Raw genomic sequence first — 27500 nt, forward strand, 5'->3', positions numbered from 1 at the left:
ACAAGGAAATCAGGTCAGAGAGCAACACTGCTGGACACGAAGTCCACCCTCACACACACACACACACACAGCTGTTCTCACCAGAGTGTAAACGGCAGAGGCTGGCCCACCGGAAGAAGGCACTAACAGCACTAAAGCAGCACATTACCCTATATATAGCAGTGAAGCGGCCCTCTATGGCATTTACATTTACATTCCATTTACATTCTATTTACATTCCATTTACATTATGTTCACTTAGCGGACACTTTTCTCCAAAATGGCTTCTGCTCCAAAACAAGGCATCTATTTGATCAAACACAAGCCTTTGGAGTTCCTGAACTCCTCCTCTCCCAGGCGGCCAACAGGAACTGTTTGATTCAATAAAAAACATTTATAACAACATCCTACAGCACTATATGGTGCACAATACACCAGTGTATAGCACAGATCAGCATAATATATTTAGCACAACAACTATACGACAGCCTATTCTAGTACCCCCTTAAACAAAAGAAAAGACACATAAAGGTTTTGTAATATCCTGCGTTCATAGAGGGGCAGTCACCCCCATTATGGTAAATAATACCATAAAAGTCTCTGCCTCCACTGAGGCCGCGGGGTAGAAGGACTGGGATTGCGCTGACTAGCGCTTCTGTGCGAGACAGTGGTGGGGTTGCGGGCTAGAGTGCGTTATATGATAGTAACGCATATGCCAGTACATCAAAGTGAAGTACAGTAAAGTGCAGTGTTAAATAAAAAAATATATTATTTGATACTCTCCACTCCTCACGGAGGAAGTATTAAGAGTCATTAGTGGACACATTGCATTTCCATTGATTTGATTTAGGAGCCGCCCTTCATCCAGAGTGTATTCCAGCACTTTCCAGTATTTGCATTCATCAGTGCGTGAGTGCGTGCGTGCGTTCCTTAAGACACACACACCCACACACACACACACACACACAAACACACACACACACACACACACAAAGCTTCTTATGGGTCAGATCCAGGACAACGCCGCTAAACTAGGCCGGAAATTCATTCCTGGGTCAACCGCAATCAGAGACAGTGGATCCTTCACTGCCTGGATGTCTAGCGGTAATGGAGAGCGATGGGTTTTAGAGCGGCTGAAAGAGACATGCCTCATAGGCAGACCACAGGCGAACGACTCACTGGCTACAGTGTCAGGCGAGGGTACAGGCTTGTGGCCATGTTGGCACTGCTGCTTCTGGTACAGCCCATCTCCAGCTGGTCTACTACAGCAGAGTATGCTACTGTGGTTCTACATAAGACTGTACTATACCAAGACATCTTTTTCTAGTCCTCATTTCTTAAGAGAAGACATTTATAGACTTACTGATGATTATAATCCCTTAACATTCCCTGACCAGGCCGATAGCATCGGTGTTGGGTAAGTGGCTAGCGTAAGTGGCTAGTGTTAGCGTATGTGTGTCTGTGCGTAGGCGTGCGCTGTTAGCCGTGGCCTAGCTAGCCTCTCTGCCCGAGTTAGCGGTGGGTGGCTGGAGCCTGTGGTTGTGTGTGCCCGCTGGCTGGCCTGCCGGATGGGGGGAGGGGAGGGAGGAGCAGGGTCTGGTCAGGGACAGGTGGCTCTCGGTTGGGGCCGTGGAGAGGGGCAGGATATGGGGGGGGGGGGGGGAATGTTGGATGAGGGGGTGTGTGGAAAAGCTTCCAGGTACCACGCCTTATCACGACCCTTATACACACACAGACACACACAGACGTGCACAAGCAAAAAATAATAATAATTCACACACAGACACACAGAGAGAAGTGATATTAAAAGACATCTTGCACGCACACTCACTCACACACACGTGCACACACATGCGCACTCACACACTCCTTCTCCCTCACACACAGAGCTGGATGGGAGCCCAGCATTTATAGTAAATATGAGAAGCGTGCAGGCTAGTGTAGAAATGGCTGACAAACTGAGAAGCACCTGTTCTCTCTTCGTATGTGTGTGTGCCTGTGTGTGTGTATGCCTATATGAGTGACGAAGACACACACACACACACATTCAGTCTTCCTCTCACGTATTCAGACAGACAGTAAAAGCATACAGCAGTCATCGACCCTCCAGTCCACCGCAGGCACCAGAGACCAGGCACATGGACAGGCACATGGACAGGGACAGGGACAGGGACAGGGACAGGGACAGGGACAGGGACAGGGACAGGGACAGGGACAGGGACAGGGACAGAGACTATGCACACAGGGCTGGGGATGAGGCTGAGGCTGAGCTCATGGCACCCAGGCTGGGAGAGGCACAGTAGGGAGATGGATGAGCTGATGAAGAGCTTTAATCATCCCCCAGCTCTGATGAACACATCTAATGATGATCTGATGACCAGGGGAGAAGTGAGATGATTGGGGTGCGTGTCCGTGTGTGTGTGTGTGTGTGTGTGTGTGTGTTTGTGTGTTCGTGGTGTGGGAGTGAGTCAGTGAGTGAATGTGTGTGTGGTTCATGTAGTGTTTTTCTGTATAAGCATATGGACTGTTTAGTGTCTGTGTGTGTGTGTGTGTGTGTCTGTGTGGTGTGTTATGTGTGTGTGTGTGTGTGTCTGTGTGGTGTGTGTGTGTGTGTGTGTGTGTGTGTGTGTGTGTGTGTGTGTGTGTGTGTGTCTGTGTGGTGTGTGTGTGTCTGTGTGTGTGTGTGTGTGTGTGTGCGCGTGCGGCGCGCGTGCCCGTGTGTGTGTGCTCCAACTGACTGACACAGATGGATTGGCTCCCAGACAGTAGCTTACTTTATCTTAGCGCCAGCTTTCCCCCAGAAAAAAAAAAAGATAGAAAGACAAAAAGGAAAGAAAAAAAAAGAAGATGACTAATACTCAAACTATTAAACCCACTCAAGCACTCCAACTCCACTAATTAATAGGGGGGAGGTCCAATTAAAGGAACGTCGTTAGCCAGGCTAATGGAGACAAGATGGAGCCAGGAGCACGCTGGCTCTTCACAGCGTCGCTATGGCTACAGGTAAAACTGAGGAGGTTGTCACTGAAATGATGGCTTAAATGAGCTAATTGATGAGTTTGGCCCTAAGTGGTGATGGCCCTAAGTGGTGATTTATAACAACCGGAGCCCAACCACATTCTTTTTATATAATCCAAACACAACTCAAAGACTTAAAGCACATTATGATCAACGTGGTGAGTTTTACAATGGAAAGCAAATCACTACTCTCACAACTCATCACTCAATAGAGGATATTATTTGAACAGATGAACGCAAGGCCGGACATCTTGACACTCAGCAGTGAATATAACAACAGCCACTCAACACCCGTACCCACTCACATTCCTCACTGATGACTCACCGGTGAGGTTGGTGCGAGGATATTTTTTGAACAGATGAACGCAATGACCGACATCTTGACTCTCAGCAGTGAATATAACAACAGGCAATCAGCACCCCGTGCCCAATCACATTCCCCCACTGGGTCTCACTGATGACTCACCGGTGAGGTTGGTGCGGGCGCTGTAGGAGCCCAGGAACTGGCCGTCGGTGTTGGGCGTGTAGCACTCGAACAGGCCCTGGTCCTTGGCCTCCAGTTTGGCGATGTGGAGAAGCGCTGAGTCTCCGCTCAGGCGCTCCACGTAGATCTCTTTGGCGTTGACGCGCTGGGCAAAGATGGCGTAGGCGTAGTTGGGCTGTGCCGTGCTCACGATGCGGATCTCGCGGTCTGGCACCGACGGCAGGTACATGGACCACTCGAAGTCCTGCTCCTTGCCTTCCTTGTAGCCCGTCACGTTGCACCAGATGGTGGCGTGCGAGCCTTCCGTCCGCACCAGGGCCCCGCTCTGCACCGTCACCACACGCTTGGCCCAGCCAGGGCTCAGGCCTACTGAGGAAGAGGAAGAGAAAGAAAGAGAAGTTTTATATTTGAACAAAAACCTATTATTATATAACCTTATAATATACTAATAGCACAAATAAGAGAAAGAGAGAGAGTGTGTGATTTTTCTGTATTTTATACATCAAATGATTTCTGTATTATACCTTATTATTTTTTGTATTGTATGTCTATGGCTTTTATTTGTTTGAAATTGAATTGGAGCATTGGAACGTAGAGAGGGGGCGTAGAGAGGGGGCGTAAGGTGATAGACAGAAAGACTGGCGTTGGATTTTATCGATGATCAGCAAACTAAGATGTCAAGAGAATAAACGTGACTAGATACAGGAAGAAACTGTAAGACTCGAGACAGGAAGTAGAAGGAAGAGATCAACATTGCTCCGTCTAGTGAGGACTCGGGCGGGGGTGGGGGAGGTGCTGAATCTGCTTTGTTTACAGCGTGTCCATGACCTGGAGAGCCAGGCGGCACACCAACACATCACGGGCTAAGCACAACCCCTCAAGTCTGCCGCAGCGCCCATCAGGCTAAAGCACTCAACTAACTCGGCAGAGAACCGCCTCTGCGGTGAGTCAACTTATCTGAGGATTAGAGAGAAACGCACAGACACACACTCTCTTACACAAACACACGCGCATACATACACACATACACACATACGCACACACACACACACACACACACATACCCTCACAGGCTCTCACGGGCACTCACACACACAGGCCAGGTGCCTGTCGCTGTGAAGCACTTGAATCGACGTGATTGATTTTTGGGAAATGCAGGTGGCCTCGTTCAACCCTCAGACAGAATCCAAGTAAAAGGGGTCGGAGATAATGGGCAGGCCACTCCAGGTTACAAACACTCTCAATCAGAGCTCTCAAGGTGAGACCACATCGTATTTTCAGCCGCACAAACATGCGCGTCGCACACCTCTCTCTCCCACACACACACACACACACACACACACACAAACTAATGTGGCCTTAGTAAACCAAAAACATGGTGAAAATCATGACATCACTTCCTATGCCTCTTCCTGGCACTTCCTACACATATGGAAGTGCCGATTAAACTGTATAAAAGTCCTGTAAAAAGACAGAAATGCGATAGAAATCACAAAGATAGAAAAGTGATAGAAATAAGTACTATATCTAATAGCCTACACCATATAGTCCTTTACCACCAGGGTTACTGATGAGGTGGCCTTCTTCAGACAGGGGGAGTTGGAGACTTGATGGTGCCGTTATGGTAAACAGGCTGAAATTGAACAGGTTGACTTGAAATCATGGAAATGCACGAGTCATAAAAACGCCGTCCCACTCTCCAAGCTGCTGAAAGTGCAAGGCTGGTCCATCTGGATGAGTGTGTACGCCACAGAGAGAGACATTTATATCAGTGTGTCAGCAGGTGTATGAGCATATTGGGGGTGAGTGAGTGTGTGCATGTGTGTGTGTGTGTGTGTGTGTGTGTGTGTGTGTGTGTGTGTGTGTGTGTGTGTGTGTGTGTGTGTTGTTCCTTCATCTCTGTTGTGCAATCTCAGATTGAACTTTAGCTAGCGTAAGTCTCTCCTCATGAACAAACAAACCACCTCAGAGATGCAATTCCAAAATGCATGGGGTATAAAGACACTCCCTCCTGTAACTCACACACACACACACACTGAACTTCTCAGAGTCCCCATGGGCAGAGCTGACACTCAAACAACCACTCCTTTATGTTGTGGAGGGGGGAATAATGAGAGGGACCGCAGTTTCCCTGCCGAGTGCGCTATTACCAGATGTAGCAGATGGGCTCCTGACAGTCAAGGAAAGTAAGAGAGAGAGAGAGAGAGAGAGAGAGAGAGAGAGGACAGAGATAGAGAGAGAGAGAAGACAGAGAGACTGGGCAGAGATAGAGAGAGAAGATAGAGAGACAGAGAGAGAGAGAGAGAGAGAGAGGACAGAGATATATAGAGAAAAGACAGATAGAGAGAGAGAATATATAGAGAGAGAGAGAGAGAGAGAGAGAGAGAGAGAGAGAAGACAGAGAAAGAGAGATAGAGAGAGACAGAAGACAGGTGTGGACACTGAGAGCAGTCATGTCCACCTGAGAGAGACCACCATGTTAGAGGAGTGAGGAGTGTCTCTGTGTCTGTGCTCTCTTGCTCGCCCACACGTGTGAAGGCACAAACACAAATTCTCAGTGTAAGATGGAGAAGGCAGTAATCACGGCACTGCTGCGCTAGTTCTGTTTTCTGCGGACGCAAGCACATGTTCAAACTCATTATGAAACACACGAGACGAACACGAGTGACTAAAAACACTGCCTTAGCCTCTCTGGCTTTAGTTTGGTCTTTCTCCATAGACAAGGGTACACGTGTTCACATAATTATGATGAAGCGAAACTTAGCTTTGCCAGCAGGCACAGTCTGGTGACATTAAATGACAGGATTCCGACAAAGCATGTACATATAGCAGTCACACACGGGCCACATAAAGATCAGATTTATTTCCACATATGAATGAAGCTCAGGTCGGAATGGGAAAAAATGCAGTTCCCTGCGACTTTTTGCTGCTCAGACTGCCGCCAAAAAATCTATTCTGTGCCACATATAGGGGGGATATATGATTTGTTTTTTCTGTAGTCTGAACACGGACTCTGTGTCTCCTACCCCAGGATAAATCCCATTTGATCATCTGATCTTAGGGCTGGGCGATTTTTCGATTTCGATTTTAATCGCGATGTAATTTTTTTCTACGGTTTTAAATGAGACGTTCGATTAGACGCCGCCTTCAAAAAAAAAAAAATCAATGTTTTCACAGACCCGCGAATACAGCGCCGCACGTAGCCCATGGGCGTCGCGACAATGTAATCACTTTTCAAAACAAGTCGTTTCGACCCCCCCACTTTTGCAGTCAAAATAGTGCGTGCGTGACTGCTGGTCTACTAGTCCATTATTCTTTCCATTGCTTCACAATTAAATCCGTTCAACTTTATCAGTGGGGAATACCCACAGCAATATAAATCCACTCCGCGTTTTCCTGGTGTACTACGCAGCCTCATCACGCACGCAGATTCAACTGTCATTAATGTTCATTCATTCTCTGATTTGATCGGAGCGTCGCGCTAGAAGCAGACCACAGAAATGGACATACGGATTTTTTTTTCGAAGAAGAGGAAAGTAAGTCAGAGTTGCCCAAGTTTTACCTGTAGTGGACAATTAAGGACCACCCAATGGACATTATCTGGATATAATCGTATTGTTATTGCCATAACAACCGTGAGCTAATCTGGCGTTAACGTTAGCTAGCTAATGGCAGTTTTTCTCACGACAGCAGCGACTAAACACACACTCACCAAAGAAGATTTTTTTTTTTTTTTAATGTGTCACTCACTTGTATACCTCTCTTTGACTCACACACGAAAGATGATGTCAATGCCACAAATAAAATGAACATTGGTGTGCTGGGCATGCTGTCAAGCTTTGCCATGTATTAAAACTATTTCCCCTACGTGAACCATTTACTTCTGGCAGCTTCCATCCTTAAAGACTTTGGGTTCCAATACACATTTGGCCATTTCTGACCTGAACAGTCATATACTTTAATGAGGTGGTCAGTTTGAATGTAGCCAACATAATTATCAGGCCACCAAACCTATATCAATTGTGAATTTGATATGCTGATAACATGATTTACATATCAGAGAAAAACATGGTAAAATGCACCAGAATGCGGGTATTTGCATACGTTTTTCAAAAAATTTTGGGGTGATTTAGTTCATATCGTGATATAAAATCGAAATCGAAATTTTTTGTGGGAAAAAATCGAAATATAACTTTTTCCCATATCGCCCAGCCCTATCTGATCTACACTCACTCACCTGCGCTACGGAATCTGGGACATACTGGCAGCAGACAGAGAGACAGAGAGATGGAAGTAGAGGTGAGGAAAGCAAGAAAAAAAATTCTGTGTGTGTGTTTGTGCATGTGCATTTACACCTGCCTGCTTGTAGCTGTGTTTGTGTGTGTTTTTTTATAGGTGTTTCTGTGTGTGTGTGTGTGTGTGTGTGTGTGTTATCCTCTTCAAACACCTGCATAGGCATCATGACGATGCTACACACACACACACTGACAGCTCATCTTAGGCTTACACGTCCCTGCTAAAGTAAATAATAACAAAAACAATGGAATTCACCGCAGGCACAGAGCTCGCCTAGAGGGCAAAACCATTAAACCTGTGTCAGGCAAAACATCATTACGCGCGCACACACACACACACACACACACACACACACACACACACACACACACACACACAGCGACCATTTCCCATTTCACCCACAGCTGCTGGGCACTTTATTTTTTGTGTAAATAAAATGTAATAGGCCCCGTTCTCCTGGGCTCTGAGTAGATAGCTTTGCTCCATTGTATTAGAGAGAGCGGGGGGATGTGCACTGAAGTGGCATATAAATTCAATGTTGGCATGGCCAACCGCCACCCGGGGCCACACAGGTGATATTGTGCACCTGTAGCCTGAGCAGCAGAGCAACAAGAGGTACCAAAGGCAATACAATTATTCCACGCTTCCAAAGCTACAACAAAAGCGATTTTTTGAGTGGGTATCTTTCTTATTTTCTTTTTTAGCGAACAAGTTTTTCGGTTAACTAGTTCGTTTTTTTGTCTGAGAAAATGGAATGGAAGGTATTAATGGAACATTGTCTTTTCAACATTTTGGTCTTTCTTCACTGCCTTTTCATCTCGTCTATTATAGTGTTGTTGTGGATCTGGAGACATCTATTGAGACAGTAAAAATAGCTCCACTGTATCCCATATGGATGGGCACATCAGTGGCCCTGTTAGGAGCAGGCCCCCTTGTAATGACTCAATGGAATTGCTACAGATGAACCATATGGCATCTAATCAAGCAGAACGCAAACTCCCACGGTGGCATTTCGTGGGGCTCTGTAAACAAGCGTGACAAATCAATCAATCAATCACTGAGTCACCGCAACAATCTGTCATACCGCCCAGTCTGTCATACCGCCCAACCGACTGGCCGCCCGACCAATCAAACTCCTCCGAGGACATCGTCATCGCCGTCGTCTCGGGAGATGTGTGGGAAAAGTCTGACCCACGTGGGTCCACATCACAGGCCTCTTCTGGAAGCTTCTACACACCAACAGAGCGAGAGGCGGCTTTGAAGACTCTCGGGGCCTGACGTACATATCTGCCCCTGGATCTGAGATAAGGAGCCCGTGACTGAGTACCATCTCCATGGTTGAGTGTGTGCTCTGACTGCCACAACAAGCAAGCCTGGCTCTCAGTGGAGGGACCATGGCCTCAAGGACGGAAGGGGGGACTACTCAACCCCAAATTGCACAAGGATCTCAGATCCGGGCCCGGATTTGACCCGTATCATCGAATCAAGGAATCGCTTTGTTCCAAAGAGTTTCCTGGCATTTCTGGAGTACTCTTCAATGGGACACTCTACTGCAGTAGACCATCAAAGCACTCCCCTCCTCTAAAGGCATTAAAAATGGATCACACACTAAATAGTGAGTGTTTAAAGCCAAACGCCGCCCCTGTCTCTTCCGGCACAGGGAAAACACAGAGTGGGCAAGAAGTGTTAGCTAGTTTTATGCTCCCGCTAAGTGTGCTTTCCTCTCAAGTTATGTGTGTGTATATTCAGTGTGTGTGTGTGTGTGTGTGTGTGTGTGTGTGTGTGTGTATGTGTGTGTGTGTGTGTGTGTGTGTGTGTATGTGTGTGTGTGTAAGTGAGTTTGAAAAAGAAAAAGAGAGCAAGCGAGAGAGAGAGAGAGAAGAACTTCAAGTCTTTTTTTCTAATCCACCACAGGCAAAGGGCCAAGTCCAGTTTAGGAAAAACTGCATTCTGAAGGACTTCTCTCCAAACACAGTCCCAATAACTTCCACTGTTCCTAATCACAGCCCTTTAAAAGCAGGCCCTCGTGTATGAATGTTCCACAGGGTGGGTCTGTCTCCAGGCTCTGCATGTAACCAACATTCTCTCAACACGTATTAACCCCCACCCCCTTCACTGCCCCCTCAGGACCTCCAGGCAGTCATTCCTCATGCACACACACACACACGGACTACTGAACACCCAAGACTTACAGTCACTTCATCAGTCACCTGTATTAGTCACACAGATGTTCGCTTTCATTCTCACAAGTAGGCCTATGGGCTGTCATATATATCACACACACACACACACACACACACACACACACACACACACACACACTAAAATCAAACTTGCTTGCAAACACACACGCTACATAGCAAACTGCAGAAGGTGTGAGCTCCATCTACTCAGCCAAGCACACAGAGGACCTACTGCAGTGTCTGCTGCAGTACAGATGGAGGGAGAGAGAGGAGGAGAGAGAAAGGGAAGGGGAGGAGAGAGAGGGAGGGAGAGAGAGAGAGAGAGAAGGAGAGAGAGGGAAGGGGAGGAGAGGGAGGGAGAGAGAGAGAGAGAGAGGGGGAGGAGAGGGAGGGAGAGGGAAATAGAGAAAGGGAAGGAAGGATGGAAAGGAGAGAGAGGGAATTGGAGGGGGAGAGAGAGAGAGAGAGATGGGCACAGAGAGAGGGACACTAAGTGAGATGCTCCAGAGAGGGCTGGAATGAGAGCAAAGGAGAGACTGAGAGGGATATAGCTGAGAGAGAGAGAGAAAGAAAGAAAGAGAGAGACAGAGGGAGGGAGAGAGAGAGAGGAGAGAAAGGGGGAGGGAGAGAGAGACAGAGATAGAGACAGAGAGAGAGAGAGAGAGTTCACTGAGCACATGAGAGCAGAGAGCTGAAGCATCACACAGGAGGTGAGGAGGTGGAACCAGAAGGAGGGAAGGATGGATGGAAAGAGGGAAGAGAGAGAGATTAAAAGAGGATAGTAAGAGGGCGGAGGAGACGGAAAGGGAGACAGCAAGAAGAACTAGGGAAAGAGTGAGAACCAGATAGAGAGAGTCAGGAACAAGTAGGCGAGGAAAGAACAGAGTGATGGAGAGAGAATGGAGAATGACAGATAGATGAAGAGAATGAGAGAGAGAGAAGAATGATGAGAGGGAGGGGACAAGGGAGAGAGAGATAGAGAGGGAGAGAGAGATGAAGTGTGTGTGTCTGTGTGTGTGTGTGTGTGTGTGTGTGTGTGTGTGTGTGTGTGTGTGTGTGTGTGTGTGTGTATTTAATCCTAGGTCAGCAGAAAGACAAGGCTGCGCTGCCTTTAACAGAGCAGAGAAATATCACTACAACAGGAGGAGGCAAACTGGTCCTGGCAGGGCTGTTTGTTTTGCTTTAATTGCACTGCATGCTGTCTGTCCCAACCGCTAACCAGCCCCAATGTGTGTGTGTGTTTGTGTGTGTGTGTGTGTGCGTGTGTGTGTGTGAGAGAAAGAGAGAGTGTGGCCAAACCATGCCTGCAGAGGAACCTGAGAATTCCCAATAGCCCCTGTGGTGTTGCTACACAAGAACCCCACAGCTTCCCCTGTCTCCCTAGTTACACACACACACACACACACACACACACACACACACACACACACACACACACACACACTTGCTGCCTCATGCAACAGCTGTCATGCTCTCAGTAGATGACAGCCCATATCAACCTCAGTCATAAGAGAAAAACTGCACTAGACATTTAAACAGAGCGCAGGAGGCTGGTATGTCTGTGTGTGTGTGTGTGTGTGTGTGTGTGTGCGTGTGTGTTATCCACGTGGACAAAAATCAGCATGGCAGCCACAAAGCAGCCAATTTCACACACGGTATAGGCTCCACAGGAGATAATGGCACCGAATCAACAGCCTGGTGGTGGAGAGAGGGAGGGGAAGAGTGGACAGGTGAGACGAGAGGAGGAGTGGAAAGGAGATGAGAGAAGAGAGGAGGGTAGAGGACAGAGGAGAGAAGAGGAGGAGAGAGATGAGGAGGACGAGAGAGGAGAGGACAGAGGAAAGAGGAGACAGAGCTCAGCTGGCCAGACAGACATGTGATTCACGGCTGCACCTGCAAATTCCAGGCACTAAGGCCAGGTTAATGAAGAACACACACACACAAACACACACACACAGACACACACACACACACACACACACACACACACACACACACACACACACACACCTCTCTAAACTCAGTATTCAGCTCCCTGACCATACGCCATGTCTGGATGATTGACAGTGCTCCGAGAGGCAAGGGGGGGAGGACCAGGAGATATAATGCAATATCAATGAGCAGAGAGGACACAGTGTTCTGGCTAACATGAAGCTATGTGTGCTCCAGCCTACATCTGATCATATTCACCACTAATTCAGGACAACTATTTCACCCCTCCTCTCTACTGGCGTCCATCTGTCCCACAGCAAAGGCTTAGAGGAACTTCATAGACCAGTGTATGAATATGGATACAAGAACATTGTGTGGGGAGCAGGTGGTTGTGTGTTATTTCCCTTGTGTGAGGAAGACGAGCCTAGGGATGCACCGATCCGATATTTGTATCGGTATCGGTACCGATATTGACGACATTTCTAGATCGGGTATCGGTGAAAATGTGCCGATCCAAAAAAAAAAAAATAAATAAATAAATATTTTTTTTATTTTTATACTTGAATCCTATTCCTACTACCTTGCTGCTTTGATAATTCAATTTACCTCACGGGTTTAATACAAGTTTATCTATCTATCTGTCTATTGGCTGATCTATTCAGTGTAATTCTATGCTGTGCGCTGTGAGTGACGTCATACAAAAGCAACACGCCGTGCAGAGCTCAGTGTTTACAAAATGGAGCGAGCGAAAGGATCTGCTATCTGGAGCTATTTATTATTTTATTATTTATTTTGTTTTACATTGTATTTTGAATCCCTAATTGCACTGACTGAACCAGTCACACTATATTTATATGATTAAGATTGTTTTACTGGTGCAAAATGATTAAATAAATTAGTAATTCAGTACATTTATATCTGTTTATTTGTTTTTTTTTACATAGGAAAGAAATGTTTAAGTCAAGTCTCATGATCCCAGATCTCCCCCAATGAAACTTACAGTTTGTTACCATCATTTCGCTTTTTTTTTTTATATCGGTATGGGATCGGTATCGGCCGATACTAAACCTCAGATATCGGTATCGGTATCGGAGGTGAAAAAAGCGGATCGGTGCATCCCTAGACGAGCCTTGAGAAATCATTTATGTTCCCAAAGATCAATTACGTCTTCAACCCCAATGCAGTAACCAGACAGAGAACTCACAGCTATTTGTTTTCCAGGTTGCTTACACATGGGCTTCCACTAACACTGGCGCTAACGTACAGTAGCTCACTAGCGAGCAAGGCACGTAGCCGAAGGAGCAGTACACAGGAAAGGAAGGGCTGGTTTGATATGCTGGGCCAATCTTTAATAATGAAAAAAATCATAAATAAAATAAAAAGACTTCAAAGTAACACACGTCATGCACTCATGTAGTCCATTTCAACAAGGTGGAACAACAGCAGGAGAAACAACATGGGGTGGAACAAGGAAATACACTGGGGCCTGACAGAGACAGATAGACCCTACAGGTGAACGTGATGAAGGTGCATGGATGCATGTTGCTTAATATTGGATGGATTTACCAAGTTAAAAGGAAAAACAGCCTATGAAGTGTGTAATAATCTATTCTCTGAACTTTGCCTCTAATTCTGTTTATTATCCTGAGTTTTTAAATATTAATGCTCCCTAATTGGATGTCCATAAAGGAAACTAGAGTCCTTCAGGAAGTGCAGAGGTCATGAACACTGCTGTGTAGAATGGAGGACGACGGACGAAGACAAGAAACAGGAGAGAAGACTGAAGGACGAAAAAAGATAAATGGAGAGAAAGGGGAAAATGTAAGATCGCAAGAGGTAATGAGACAGATACAGAGAGAGAGAGAGAGAGAAAGGAGAAAGACAAGAGAGTGAGAGAAAGAGAGAGAGAGACAGAGTGAGCGAGAAAGAGAGAAAGAGAGAGAGAGAGAAAGAGAGAGATAGAGAGAGAGAGACAGATAGACAGAGTGAGCGACTAAAAGAAGAACAAAAGACTGAGACCTAGTGCCAGGTCCATAAACAGTGTGAGATTGGAGTGGAGTGGGGTGGGGTGGGGAGCAGCAAGGCAGAGGAGGCTGGCGGTGAGGCTGGGCCTGTGTGGTGGATCAGCTCCACTCAGGGCTCGTGATTGGTGTGGCATTAAGAGCCCTAATGAGTGAATTAGCTAGATTAGCCCTGCCGCTAACACACACACACACTCACACACTCACTCACACACACTGAGTCTTAAATCACCTTTTAAAAAACTCCATGCAAGATTGGCTTTCTCCCCCTAAAAATCCCCTGAAGCCTCTTCTTTTAGCCTTCATTCGTCAATACGTCTCCACAACTCAGATTAAGAGAAAGAATAAAACACACACAAAAGGAGCTATTTAGCAAAAGTGCCGTGTTACGAGCCTGGCATTGATTACTAGCCATGAAGCTGGAGGAATTTAAACTGAGGTGGTGGTGTGTGTGTGTATGTGTGTGTGTGTGTGTGGGGGGGCTCGAGTCTTTGCTACACTGTCAGAGATGTGAAGGGACACACTGATGGTTCAGTTTCACGGTGGAGGCCTTGGAAATAAAGGTCCTGACAGTAACATAGTTCAGCCTGCTCCCATCTGATCCTACACCTCTGCTAGTCTGAGACACACGGAAAGAGAGAGAGAGAGAGAAAGAGAACGGTCAAAGCCTTGTTTCCTGACTGGGCTTACACACACACAGGAGAGAGAGAGAGAGAGTGAAAGAGAGAGCGAGAAACAGACCGGTCAAGGCCTTGTATCACACATAGCATACTGCTGTTTGCAGAGAACGAACGACAATGTAAAGTGAATAAGAGGACGTGTTATGGATGGTTTCTTTCCGGCGTATTCTCAGACCAAACTCAGACCAGAGGTGCATTAAAATTCTACAGAGGTGAACGTTCCAGGCGAACAAGTTTTCTTTGAACTACTAAATTAGAACAGTGTCATGTAAATGTTCCAAGTTGTTTGATTGAAACAATAGTAGTGCATATAGGCTAGGTTTTGATTTAACATTATTTTCTTTTTTAAATCAGGGACGTAATTTAAGCACATTACATGCGTAATATGGTTAACAATCTGTTCTTGGGAAAATGTAAATATATTTGTGTGCTGAAGCATCAGCTTAAAACACGCTCATAAGGACAAAGAAAATCTCTTGACAGTTCCACCCAGTAATATAGTGTACTGTGAAAAAGCTATATAATCATAACCCTGAGTGAATATACTCCGGCATCAATCAAGTGCACCTTTATTCATGTCATCACGACACAATTTGCAGTAGGTAAAACACTGAAATTGGCATTTTGCTTTCGTTTTGTCTGCAGATATTATGCTAGCACTGAAGAGAATTGCCCCAAAATAAACACCATAGAACATCCAGAGATTGATTTCACAATCATAAAAGATAATTTGGCAGGTAGGGTAATTGTCTTCTGTCATTTTGAGAAGAACATTTATTTTGGAAGGTGTAGCTCCTGATTGAAGTTGGCTGACAAACCGTGTTGCCTTCACTAGCTAACAGTTAACTAATTTGAACCTGTTGCTGGTGCCTATAGGTTCACAACTTTTTGAGCAGTGTTGTACCGTAGAGTTAATGTCATAACTCACTTTAGTGACGGAAAATACAAGTTACATTTCTACTCACCTTATTGGCAAGGGTTTCAAGTAGTCTTTAGGTCTAAATATAAGTGAACTCATACATTCATGGAATTACTCTGGTCATCGGCTGTCGTTAAAGTGAAATATAGTACTGCCATTGCTGGCCACTGTGGGGTCTGCAGGGACCACCACAGAAGCAGAGGGAGAGGGCTGAGGGTTGATAAAAGAGTGTGAAAGGGAGAGGGCTAATAAAAGAGTGTGAGAAAGAGAGGGCTGAGGGTTGGTAAAAGAGTGTGAGAGAGCAGAGCTAGAGAAGAAAACATTGGCATGGCTTTATGGATGACCTATATCGACGTAAAAAGTTTGGTATAATCCTATATCTCATCTAAAAATATATCGGTATACCTTACAAAGTCGATATACCGCCCAGCCCTAACACACACACACACTTAAATCATTTATTTGAATCCACCAATCATATTCTTAGAGAAAGGATTCAAACATTTCTGATGTTGAATACAGCTTAGTGACTCATGGGTACAAGAAACATCTCCTACGCCAAACAGCAACACACACACACACACACACACGTCTTTCAAAGCATGCTAATGTCTTACACGGCTCACCAACATGGCTGGACAGCGGAGCTGGTGACTTAACACACACACAAACACAGCTTCCTGTCTTTCACTGTCCGTGTGTGTGTGTGTCATTATGTCTGTATGTACGTATGCACGTCAGCAAGCAGCTGGGGTCACAGCTGTACCAGTATGTGTGTGTGTGTGTGTGTGTGTGTGTGTGAGTGTGGGTGGAGGGGACCACATTTCTGGGTTTCTCTGTGTGCGTGTGTGTGTGTGTGTGTGTGTGTGTACATTTGTGAGCCTATGTCCTTGATGAAACAGAGCCAGTTCTGTAGTGCTGTGCTCCACTGCTGCACTGCCGGTGTAACCCCAGTGAACCCCTGCTGGGGGAACACAAGAGGCCTTTCACAAGCGGCCTGAGCGGCTATGTACTGTAGGGGTGCACGATTCAGAAAATGTCACGATTCGATTTGATACCGATTTTTAGGCTCACGATTCGATTAAAAATCGATTTTCGATTCAAAATCGATTTTCGATTCAAAAACGATTCTCGATTTAAAAAAATGGATTCACAGTATGTAAATGTTAGTGCTGTCAAACGATTAAAATATTTAATCGCGATTAATCGCATTTTTGTCATAGTTAACTCAAAATGAATCGCGATTAATCGTAAATTAATTAATCGCAAATTTTATTTTAATGCTCTTATCATGGAAAAGTGGATTGGCTTGCTTTATGCAATATTTTATTTTATTGAAAAACAACATTGCCAAACAGGGCGGTACAAAATAAATTATTAAGTGCACATTTCAGACTCAGCCTATAGTGCAGTTAAACCATGACTTCTGTTCAGCCAGCTACCTGTTGACATTTTCAGACAACAGTGAAGCTTGCTTCTTTTGCATAACACAACTTTTAAAGGTAAACTTTCTATTCAGAAGCTTTTTATCAACCATTTCGCCGTATCGCGCTCACCATCACTCAAACGGTAACATTAGCCTACTACACAGTTTGCGAAGTCAAAAAGAACGTTAATCTTAGAAAAAAAAAAAAAAAGAGATATATATATATATATATATATATATATATATATATATATATATTTTTAACATGAATCGATCTTTGGAATTCTATGAATCGATTCTGAATCGGAAGCACTTGAATCGCGATACGAATGTGAATCGATTTTTTTGCACACCCCTAATGTACTGCACGCATCATCATTATCATACAGGACCGTAAGTGGACTTCAGAGGCCCTGGCAGAAAGGGCAGAACACCACCACTGTCTTTAAGTAGACTTCTTCTTTATGAAGTGCCGTCAATGAGCAGAGTGTAGAATGGAAAGAGCTAGGAAATCTAGTCTGTGTGTGCCTCCATACCTTCTGTGCTTACAACACAGTTTGTGTTTACGGTAGTAAGACAGAGCATGTCACTGCCTGTATGCTGCTGTAACTATACATTTGTGTGCATGTGTGCGTGTGTGTAATCGGTGAGTGTGTGAGTGTATGCATGCATAAGTGTGTGTGTGTATGAGTGTGTGTGTGTGTGTGTGTGTGTGTGTGTGAGTGCGTGAGTGTGTGTGTGTGTGTGTGTATGCGTGATTGTGTGTGTGTGTGTGTGTGTATGCGTGTGTGTATGCATGCGTGTGTGTGTGTTAAAGTGTGTGTGTGTGTGTGTGTATGTGTGCATGTGTGTGTATGCGTGCGTGTGTGTGTGTGTGTGTGAGAGTGTGTGTGTGTATGCGTGTGTGTGTGTAAAAGTGTGAGTGTGTGTATGTGTGTATATGGGTGTGTGTGTGTGTGTGTGTGTGTGTGTACGTATGTGTTTGTGCGTGTGTGTGTGTGTGTGTGTGTATGTTTGTGTGCGCACACGTGTCTACTCTGAGCAGCTCAGTGGGGCTTGTCAGAGGCAGTGGAGTCTGACACAGGCCTGGTGTGTGTGCATGATGGACCTGAGAAGAGCTGCTTGCAGACAGCTGCTGGGCACACTAAGGATGGACATCAGGTGAGAGAGAGAGAGAGAGAAACAGCGGGAGAGAGAGTAAGAGTGGGCGTAAGGGAGAGAGAAACAGAGAGAGAGAGAGAGAGAGAGAGAGAGGGGGAGAGAGAGAGAGAGGGGGGGGAGAGAGAGAGGGGGGAGAGAGAGAGAGGGGGAGAGAGAGAGACTGCGAGTTTGTGAGAGGGTTTGTAGCACATAGCTGAGATCCATCAGACTTCCACACAGCAAGGTAATAGAGAGAGGGCCTGACTGACTGTCAGGGCAGTGATGCAGACAGACAAGTAGAATAGACACACAGGGAGACAGACAGACAGACAGGGAGACAGACAGGCGGACGGACGGAAAAGAAATACAGGCCAGACTGCCTGATAGAAATATGGACGTGCAAACAAAACAAGTCCAAAAGGGGTGCAGGGGAGAGAGAGAGAGAGAATTGATGGTCTGACATGAGACAAATGAGAAAGGAGAGACAGACAGGACAGACATCCAATCAGCAGGGCAGAGAGGCAGAGAGACAGAGAGGCAGAGAGGCAGAGAGGCAGAGAGACAGAGAGGCAGAGAGGCAGAGAGACAGAGAGGCAGAGAGACAGAGAGGCAGAGAGGCAGAGAGACAGAGAGGCAGAGAGGCAGAGAGGCAGAGAGACAGAGAGGCAGAGAGACAGAGAGGCAGAGAGGCAGAGAGGCAGAGAGGCAGAGAGACAGAGAGGCAGAGAGGCAGAGAGGCAGAGAGACAGAGAGGCAGAGAGGCAGAGAGGCAGAGAGGCAGAGCAGCTGGGCTGAGGGAAGAATGGCCAAGAGTGGAAAGAGGCGGGAGAGAGAGGAAGGGGGGAAAAAAAGTGTCTCTCAAAAAATAACCATCGCTCTTTGGGGCACAATGGACTGCTTCAATTATTCACAGAGACAGCATTTTAAACTTCTAAACTCCCCCCTCCTCTCTCCATCTCTCCCTCGCTCCCTCCCTCACTCACTCACTCACTCGTTCACCTCCATCATTGGCAGTCAATGGGCCCGGGGCCTGGCCCTGTGAGCATCAGTGTGTTTGGCTGTGAAGGTTATTTAGAAGAAAAATGGACCGACTCGCACACAGAGCTGTGGCCAGTGAGTCGAGAAAACGACACGAAATGGAGCACATTCATTTCTGTGTGTGTGTGTGTGTGTGTGAGTGAGAGAGAGAGAGTGAGAGAGTGGGCAAATGTGTGTGTGTGTGTGTGTGTGTGTGTGTGTGTGTGTGTGTGTGTGTGTGTGTGTGTGTGTGTGTGTGTGTGAAAGGGAGAGTGAGTGAGTGAGTGACTGTGTATACTGTTTTTGTGTGTGTGTGTGTGAGAGAGAGCAAAAGAGAGAGAGAAAAAGTGAGAGAGAGGGAGAGATTATGTGTGTGTGAGTGAGTGAGTGAGTAAGTGACTGAGAAAGCATGCACATGTGGAAATAGTGAAATTGTGTGTGTTTGGAGGCACAGAGAAATATGTGTGAGACAGTGTGTGTGTGTGTCTGTCACAGTATGGGAGTTAGAGAAAGTGTGTGTGCATCTGTCTGTGTGTAATCACTCATGGTGGTGAGTGTGCCCTGTGTGTGTGTGTGTGTGTGTGTGTGTGTGTGCCCTATGTGTGTGTGTGTGTGTGTGTGTGTGTGTGTGTGTGTGTGTGTGTGTGTGTGTGTGTGTGTGTGTGTGTGTGTGTGTGTGTGTGTGTGAATTTACACATCAGTATATTTAAATGGCTTCTGGTCCTAACTTCTCAATCAGGTGCTGGGGTGATTCTCATTGAGGTTGTTTGTCAAGCTCACCCCCGGCAGTGACATGAAAAGGAATTAAACGTAATAAGAAGACATCTTCCCCAAGACGACCCCTTGAAATCCAATCAGTCTTTCAAAAAGGCGCCGGGTTCCTTTTGATCTTCGACAACTGCGTGATGGGTTGGCGGCCCCAAAAAAATCATAGTTTTTGCATCTTTTTTTATTTAACAATTTTATCGAAAAAATATGTTCATCTGCTAGCTGCTCTCTTACTCACACACACACACACACACACAAACTAAACTCCCTCTTGGCTTTCCCCTCAGCTTGCTTCAGAAGAAGTTTCCAGAGAAGAGAAGCCTTTCTGTGACCTTGCAATCCTCTCTGATGTTTTAGCTTCAGCCTGATAATGGGCTGCTGTGTGCAGAGGAAGAAGCACTTTAGGCTAGCAGACGGCTGAGCTTCCCGTGAGTCCTCTAGACGACTGCAGGACAGAGACTGCAGGAAGAGAAGTCAGGAACAGTGGCGGAGGCTCCACCATCTGGCACCACTGCAACCATAACAGAGGATTCTCCAAGAAGGATGCGGAATGGCCGAACAAGGACGTCGGCATGGTAATATGAAAGGGGTCTACAGGGATGTGTGGAACGGCAGAGGAACATGTTTTGTAACATGCAGATGCTGCGTCACAGGTGAAGTGGTAAGTTTTTGGGCCGAGGACAGGTTTTGAAATTGCAGTCAGATGGTGATGTGTGTGTGTGTGTGTGTGTGTGTGTGTGTGTGTGTGTGTGTGTGTGTGTGTGTGTGTGTGAGTGGAAATCTGATAATGCAGACCAGAGAAAATGCAGAGAAGATGTATGTTAGCTCAACCCCAGATTTACAGCAGAGGAATCAATCTTCCTCTCTCGCTCGAACACACACAGACTTTCTCTCTCTCTCAGACATGCTTGTATGCACACACACTCTCCCACTTCGCGCTCTCTCTCTCTCTTAGACACACACACACACACACACACACACACACACACACACACACACACACGCACATGCACACACACCCTTGACTGGGGCTGTAAAAGCGAGATGACATAGAGGACTGCAGCACTCTGTCTGGACATGCTCCACTCATAAACCCGTCAACACTAAGCGCACCGAAAAACATATGCCCTACATACACACAGACAGAAAGAGGGAGAGAGAGGTAGAAGGAGAGAGAGGAGAGGGAAAGAGAGAGTGAAGAGGAGATAGAGGGGAAAAGGAGAGAGAGGCCGAGAGCGAGAGCAAAAGAGAGAAAGAGAAAAGGAGAGAGAGAGGATGAGAAGTAGAGACTGAGAGAGAGAAAAGGGGAAGAGAGAGAGATAGAGAGAGAGAGAGCAAGAGATAGGGAGAGAAAGAGAGTGCCTCTGTCCTGAATAAGTCTCCCAGCATACCTTCCTACCTTGCTCTCTTCTCTCCCCCTCCCCTTTCCTCTCCTCTCCTCTCCTCTGCATTGTTCTTCTCAGCTTCCTCTTTCTCACTCCTTCATTCTCTGAATTCCCTTACCCTACCCTCCGGTCTTACATTTACTAATTTTTTCAACACTACCTCTCCCTTTCTCTACAATTCTTCCCATCTCTCCATCTTTCTCTCTACAAATCTTTCCCTCTTTCTCTGTCTCTTTACAAACACACACACACACACACACACACACACACACACACACACACACACACACAGAGAAGAGTTCCTGTTCTTTATCTTGTGGCCCTTTGTGGTTTCCCAGTGTGAGTATAAGAGCTCCAGAGCTCCAGCCTGGCTTCATAGAGCAGGGACGCACTCAGAGCCCTCGGCCCAGGACCGTGCATGCTTGGCCAGGCCAACAAAGAGCCTCAATCCCCTGTCTGAAGGAGCAGTAACAACAGGCTCAGGAGCTCTTCTCTGGACGGCAGTTAACCCCTAACACACTCAATCTGTCTGTCTGTCTCTATCCATCTCGTTCTCTCCAACTCTGTCCACACACACACACACATATCAAGCAACTACACACACACACACACAATAAACAAACACAATCATGATCAATTATTCTTAATACACACAAACATGATAATTCACACAGCAAAAAAAGTTACTGACACCCAGTTAAGAAGGGCATACAAATCGTTAAACTAAGTTTGAGCTACACCACTGCCCCCCACACAAACACCCACACAAACACACTCACACTCACACTGACACACACACTCAGACACCCTTATCGGTATGACCTACAACAAGCTGCTACCTTTAGCAGATAAGGTGCAAGCAGGGCCGTGTTTGTGCTTAAGACCACACTCACTACAAACCTACGCTTAGGAAATGTGTGGAAGAACAGGACTGTACTTGTGTTGCCATGAGAACAGGAGCTTAAAAGGAGCCTTAGCCAACATGTAAGAGATAAGGACACAAACAAACAGTGTGGAAGCATGTGTAGGCACGGCAATGGAGACTTACATACATACAATTAGTACAAGCACAAGTGTTTATGCAACATATCATCATTCAACTAGGGGTGGATCCGGATCCGAATACATTATTCGGGGAAAACACAAATAATGTGACAGAAAGTGAGATTTCCTCTAAATCTCCAAAGTTGCTGGTTATTATTAATAATATACAGAATATACAAAAATATACAGAATAAAAAGACTCAGCTCCTTGACTGACATGGCTGGTTATTATGTTTCTTCAAAGGTATTCAGATCACAGTGGATGGCCACGAGATCAAAACGTCCCTTCTCTCTGCAACATAGGACTTTGAGTTCAGTAACTAGTTGTTTTCTTAACTACACGTACACACGCTGTACTCTGCAGTCGCCCCCATAGTGTCACACAGTGCAGGCTGAGAGCTCACCGATCACAGCTGTCACTAAGGGAAACTCTCCGGAGGAGGAGGAGGAGGAGGAAGAGGAGGAGGAGGAGGGGGAGGAGGACTCATGAGTGGGAGCTAGCGAGACAAAAGCCTGGTGTGGCAGCTGGATTTCCTTCAAATCCCCTGCATCCTATAGATTAAAAAGAAGCCAGGAACCTGTAGTTTTTAGCTGTATGTGTAACACCCAGTATTTATCACGGGTATTTATGTTCCTCCGTTTAAGAGGTACCATGCTGTACTGTATAGTTCCTGATGCTAAACAGAATGTATTGATTCATCATTGGTTGAATTTATTTCAGTTTCTGATTGCTCAATGTCAATGTATAAAGGGGTGTGGTGGTGGTGTTCAGTTACATTTTTTTTATTTAAATAGAGAGATGAAAAGTACAGTATGCGAATGTGATAAATATTACATAATTAATTATATTCCAATATTAGCCACTGAAGACCCAACAAAAGCATTGACAATACAAATTAGGTTCGAAAATACACGGTCATATTTTACCATACCATAGTCATGACATAGTCATTCGGTCAGTCCGGTATTTTGTGAGAATGAGGTCTCTGTACACCTCTACAAGCAACATGTACTGTATATTAAACACACAGAGAAAAACAGCCACACATGCCACTTATTTAAATGCACAGTTGAACACGCTGTCACGCACAAACACACATAAATAAGACTTAGAGCGGATTGTTCCTCGAGGAAGGAGGAAAGGGGGCATGAAGCAGTAATCCAATCGGAAACTCCGTCTCCTGCACGGCACCAACACACACCGAATCATAGCACCTGACAGCATTATCCCCATTCAAATCCCACAGACACACCTGTGCACGTACGACACAGGCGCGGGAGCATACACACACACACACAAACACCCCACACACACACACACACACACACACAAACACACACACACACACACACACACACACACACACACACACACACACACACACACACACACACACACACACACACACACACACACACACACACACACACACACAGCAAGAGAAAAAACAAACACATCCAAACACACACACAGAACTGACTCCGTTTCATTAAGGACATAGGCTCACAAATGTCCACGCACACACAAACACACACACTTCAATCCACACATATAAACAAAGGCACACACTTCACACTTGTAAAGTATAAGGACTCTTTGTCTCTCTTTTAAGTACACACACACACATATGGGCCACACATACGCATATGCACACACCATCACACGCTTACAAATATGTGCACACACCATCACACGCTTACATACACACACTACATCATCAAAACAGACCATGGAAAAGACATAAGCCCACTTCAAACTTCAACACTTGTTCCTTTTCTTCTCCTTCATCCTTTCATCCTAGGGGTTTGAGGTCTGGGGGCTTCGGCACACATGTCCGCGCACACACACACACGCACGCACGCACGCACACACACACTCACATGCTGACAGCGATAAGCCATGCATGGATGAGCACCTGGTCCAGCAGCTACAGCTGGTTGGGCGGGGGAGAAAAGAAGAACAGAAAATCCAGAGGACGTGTTCCACTTCGGGCAGACCTCAACAGGGCTTTACCACACTTAAAACACAAACACACACACACAAACACACACACACACACACACATACACAGCCTCACTTAAAGCAGCCTCTGGCAAGGCTTTACTATACAAACAGAGAGGAACACACAGTTCCACTTTAGCCAGACCACAGCAGGGTTTCTCTCCAACACACACCATATACACACCACACACACACACACACACACACACACACACACACACACACACACACTGTGCAAATCACCACAGCAGGGCAGAAATCCCTGGAACATGGACAAGTTGAATCACCAAATGCAAACATACAAACGATTCAGGCACATAACATTCAGACTGACAAAGACAACTTGCACACATACAGAGAGAGAGAGAGAGAGAGAGAGAGAAGGAAGGAGTGAGAGAGGGGGAGAGAGAGAAGGAGGGACAGAGAGAGAGGGAGAGAGAGAGAGACAGAGATAGAGGAGAGAGAGAGGGAAGGAGGAAGAGAGAGGGGAGAGGGAGACAGAGAGATAGAGAGAGAGAGAGAGAGTTTGCAAAATCATCTGAAAGATGCATCATTTCTGCGATATGCTGCTTGCTGGCACCTAAGATCAATAAAGCATGGACACACACACACACACACACACACTATACAAAATCATTAAGAAAAGGAAATCGGTAAATCTTCACCATCATCATCATCATCATCTGTGTCTGTTCAACCTACAAAATGATTGGTCTCTGAGTCATCAACTCATTAGAGGCTGCCAGATTGTCCTGATTCACACCAGGAGGTTAAAACTTAAAAAGTTCTGGTGAACATGCTGGTAAGGGTTAATTGTTCAGAGAAACGGAGAGAGAGAGAGAGAGAGAGAGAGAGAGAGAGAGAGAGAAATGGAGAGAGACCAGCAAAGATGAAAAGAGATGCAGAGACAGGAGGCTTTCCTGGGGACCCATAGAATCCAAAACTGGGGTACAACTAACTCTCTCTCTCTCTCCCCTTCTGCTTTCTCTGTCTGTTGCTTTTCTTTCCCTCTCCATCTCCCAGCCTCATTTTCTCTCCATCTGTCCCTCCCTTCCTCTCCCTCATCCTTTCTTCTCCCTCACAGAAGCGGTTGGATGCCGGTCCCCTGAGGCCCAGACCCACAGACTCACTCCCTCTCACACATCATCAGAACACTGTGCCCACACACACACACACACTCACCATCATCTGAACACTCCACACACACACACGTCATCAGAACACTCTACCCACACACTCACATAATCATCTGAACACTCTACACGCCGCGCGCACACACACACACACACACACACACACACACTCACAGGCATCTGAACACTCCACACACATACACACACACTCACCATCATCTGAACAGTACACACACTCAATTAATCTACACAAACCCGACACTAATCCTGTATACACTCCATGGTACAAACCCCCCCCCCCCCCCCACACACACACACACACACACACCGGTCCCAGTACCCTTTCTTAGCTATCCTTGCTGAAAAGAAGAGCAGATTGGCCCAGAGGCCAGTACTGCAACTCTGGTTTGTGTTCCTTGTGTCCCACTCCAGTTCTAACACACACACACACACACACACACACACACACACACACACACACACACACACACTTCTTGTACCTTCACTGTAGAGCTAAAATAAGCAGCTCCTTCTGACCTCCACCACTAAACCACTATAAATATATACAACATCTATCAGGCTGACACAGAGCACAGCACCAAACACCAGTTCATTACGGCTTAACAGTGTGTGTGTGTGTGTGTGTGTGTGTGTAAGTTATTTATGTATGCTTAGATGAAGGAATGTCAGAATTTGTTGTGTATGAATGTGTGTGTGTGTGTGTGTGTGTGTGTGTGTATGTGTGTGTTTGTGTATGGGCGCACAAGCGAGTAGGAGGAATGTGGAGAACATGTATGTATGTGTATCTACATATGTGTATGGTTACATGGAAGAATGCCAGATATTTTGTTTATGTGTGTAAGGGCAAATGTGTACTGGGTTTCAGTTTGTGTATTTGTGTGCTCCTCTGAAAGACTGAGCTATGTAAGTGTGTGTGTGTGTCTGTCTGTCTGTCTGTGTGTGTCTGTGTGTGTGTGTGCAGGGTTTTTCCTGGGTCAAAAATGTGCGCGCTTCGTGCGCACAGACTGTGTTAACGTGACAGCTTACTAGTAGATATCTATGTCGTTTCTTCACTATTTCAGAAATAATGGTGGCTATGGTAAAGTGCTGATGTATGTAAACCAAGGAGGACTCAATTGCGGAAAAATATTCTTTTTTTATTTTATTTTAAAGTCAGGTACAGAGGTCACATCCAGCCTGTGAACATTTCACCCTCCGCCTTTTGGTGCCCTGGTAAAATGATTTAACAAGTTCACGGTAATTTTAGGCTACATATATTTTTAATAGGCCTACTCGAATTTATTATAGCCTATTAACGAAGTTCACAGTCAAAGCTAGTGTGAAAAGGCAGGGTAGCCTTAAAGTGTGTTGGCTACAAACACTCATTAAAAACCGATGGGAATTTTTTGGGAAATAGTCTCTAACTGAAGTCAAGTTGTCATTGCTTGTGTCAAACCATTGTGAATTTGTCGTCACATACATTAAAACATGAGACGACTTACTCCTTGTAGAAGACTGATGCTCGGAGCTCCAGTGGTTTCCTCAGGTGAACAAAGATTTTAGAAGATCAATCGCGCGCAATTCCAGAATGCTATATTTTCATTGGTTGCTGGCTTAAATCTTACCCAGATACAAAAAATACGGTTTTTCTGATTGGCTATTGTGTAGCCCATTTCTTTTTTTTGATTGGCTCATAAGTGGCACCTCACGGCCGAACTACAGGGGATTCGGGGAGACGTGCTTAATTCCTCCATACTGAGGGCAGCGCGGCCAGGTCATGTTTGCGCGCTGCGGCACATTAAATAGCCTAGAGTTTTTTTTCAGCGTGAGAAATACGATGTGTGGCGGGAGTGCGTGATTAAAGACCGAAATGAGTGACTGTCACGCTCAATGCGTGACACTTGAGAGCCCTAAATTATATTCGAGATGCAACACTAATCTCCTCAGAACGAGCTGAGCTTTCATTGATAAACGAATGCGGTTGTCTGCCTCTCCCAAGGTCCCGCGGTCTACTGTTACTCGTTCAAACGGATAGACAAATCGATTAGATCCTCAACATAGCAGATTTTTTTT

At 45.8% G+C, this 27500-nt stretch overlaps 1 protein-coding gene across 1 annotated transcript in view; it reads right to left on the reverse strand.

Annotated features, from left to right (window-relative positions):
• Window positions 1–27500, reverse strand: part of igsf3 (immunoglobulin superfamily, member 3) — a gene marked incomplete at both ends in the record, with an annotated part of 154375 nt that overhangs the window by 110218 nt on the left and 16657 nt on the right. The window contains one exon of the mRNA XM_080839742.1: window positions 3464–3850. Within this exon, the coding sequence (XP_080695868.1) occupies window positions 3464–3850 (387 nt within the window). The remainder of the gene's footprint in view (window positions 1–3463; window positions 3851–27500) is intronic.

The sequence above is a fragment of the Sprattus sprattus genome (assembly GCF_963457725.1).
Source record: "Sprattus sprattus genome assembly, chromosome: 5".
Taxonomy (NCBI): domain Eukaryota; kingdom Metazoa; phylum Chordata; class Actinopteri; order Clupeiformes; family Clupeidae; genus Sprattus; species Sprattus sprattus.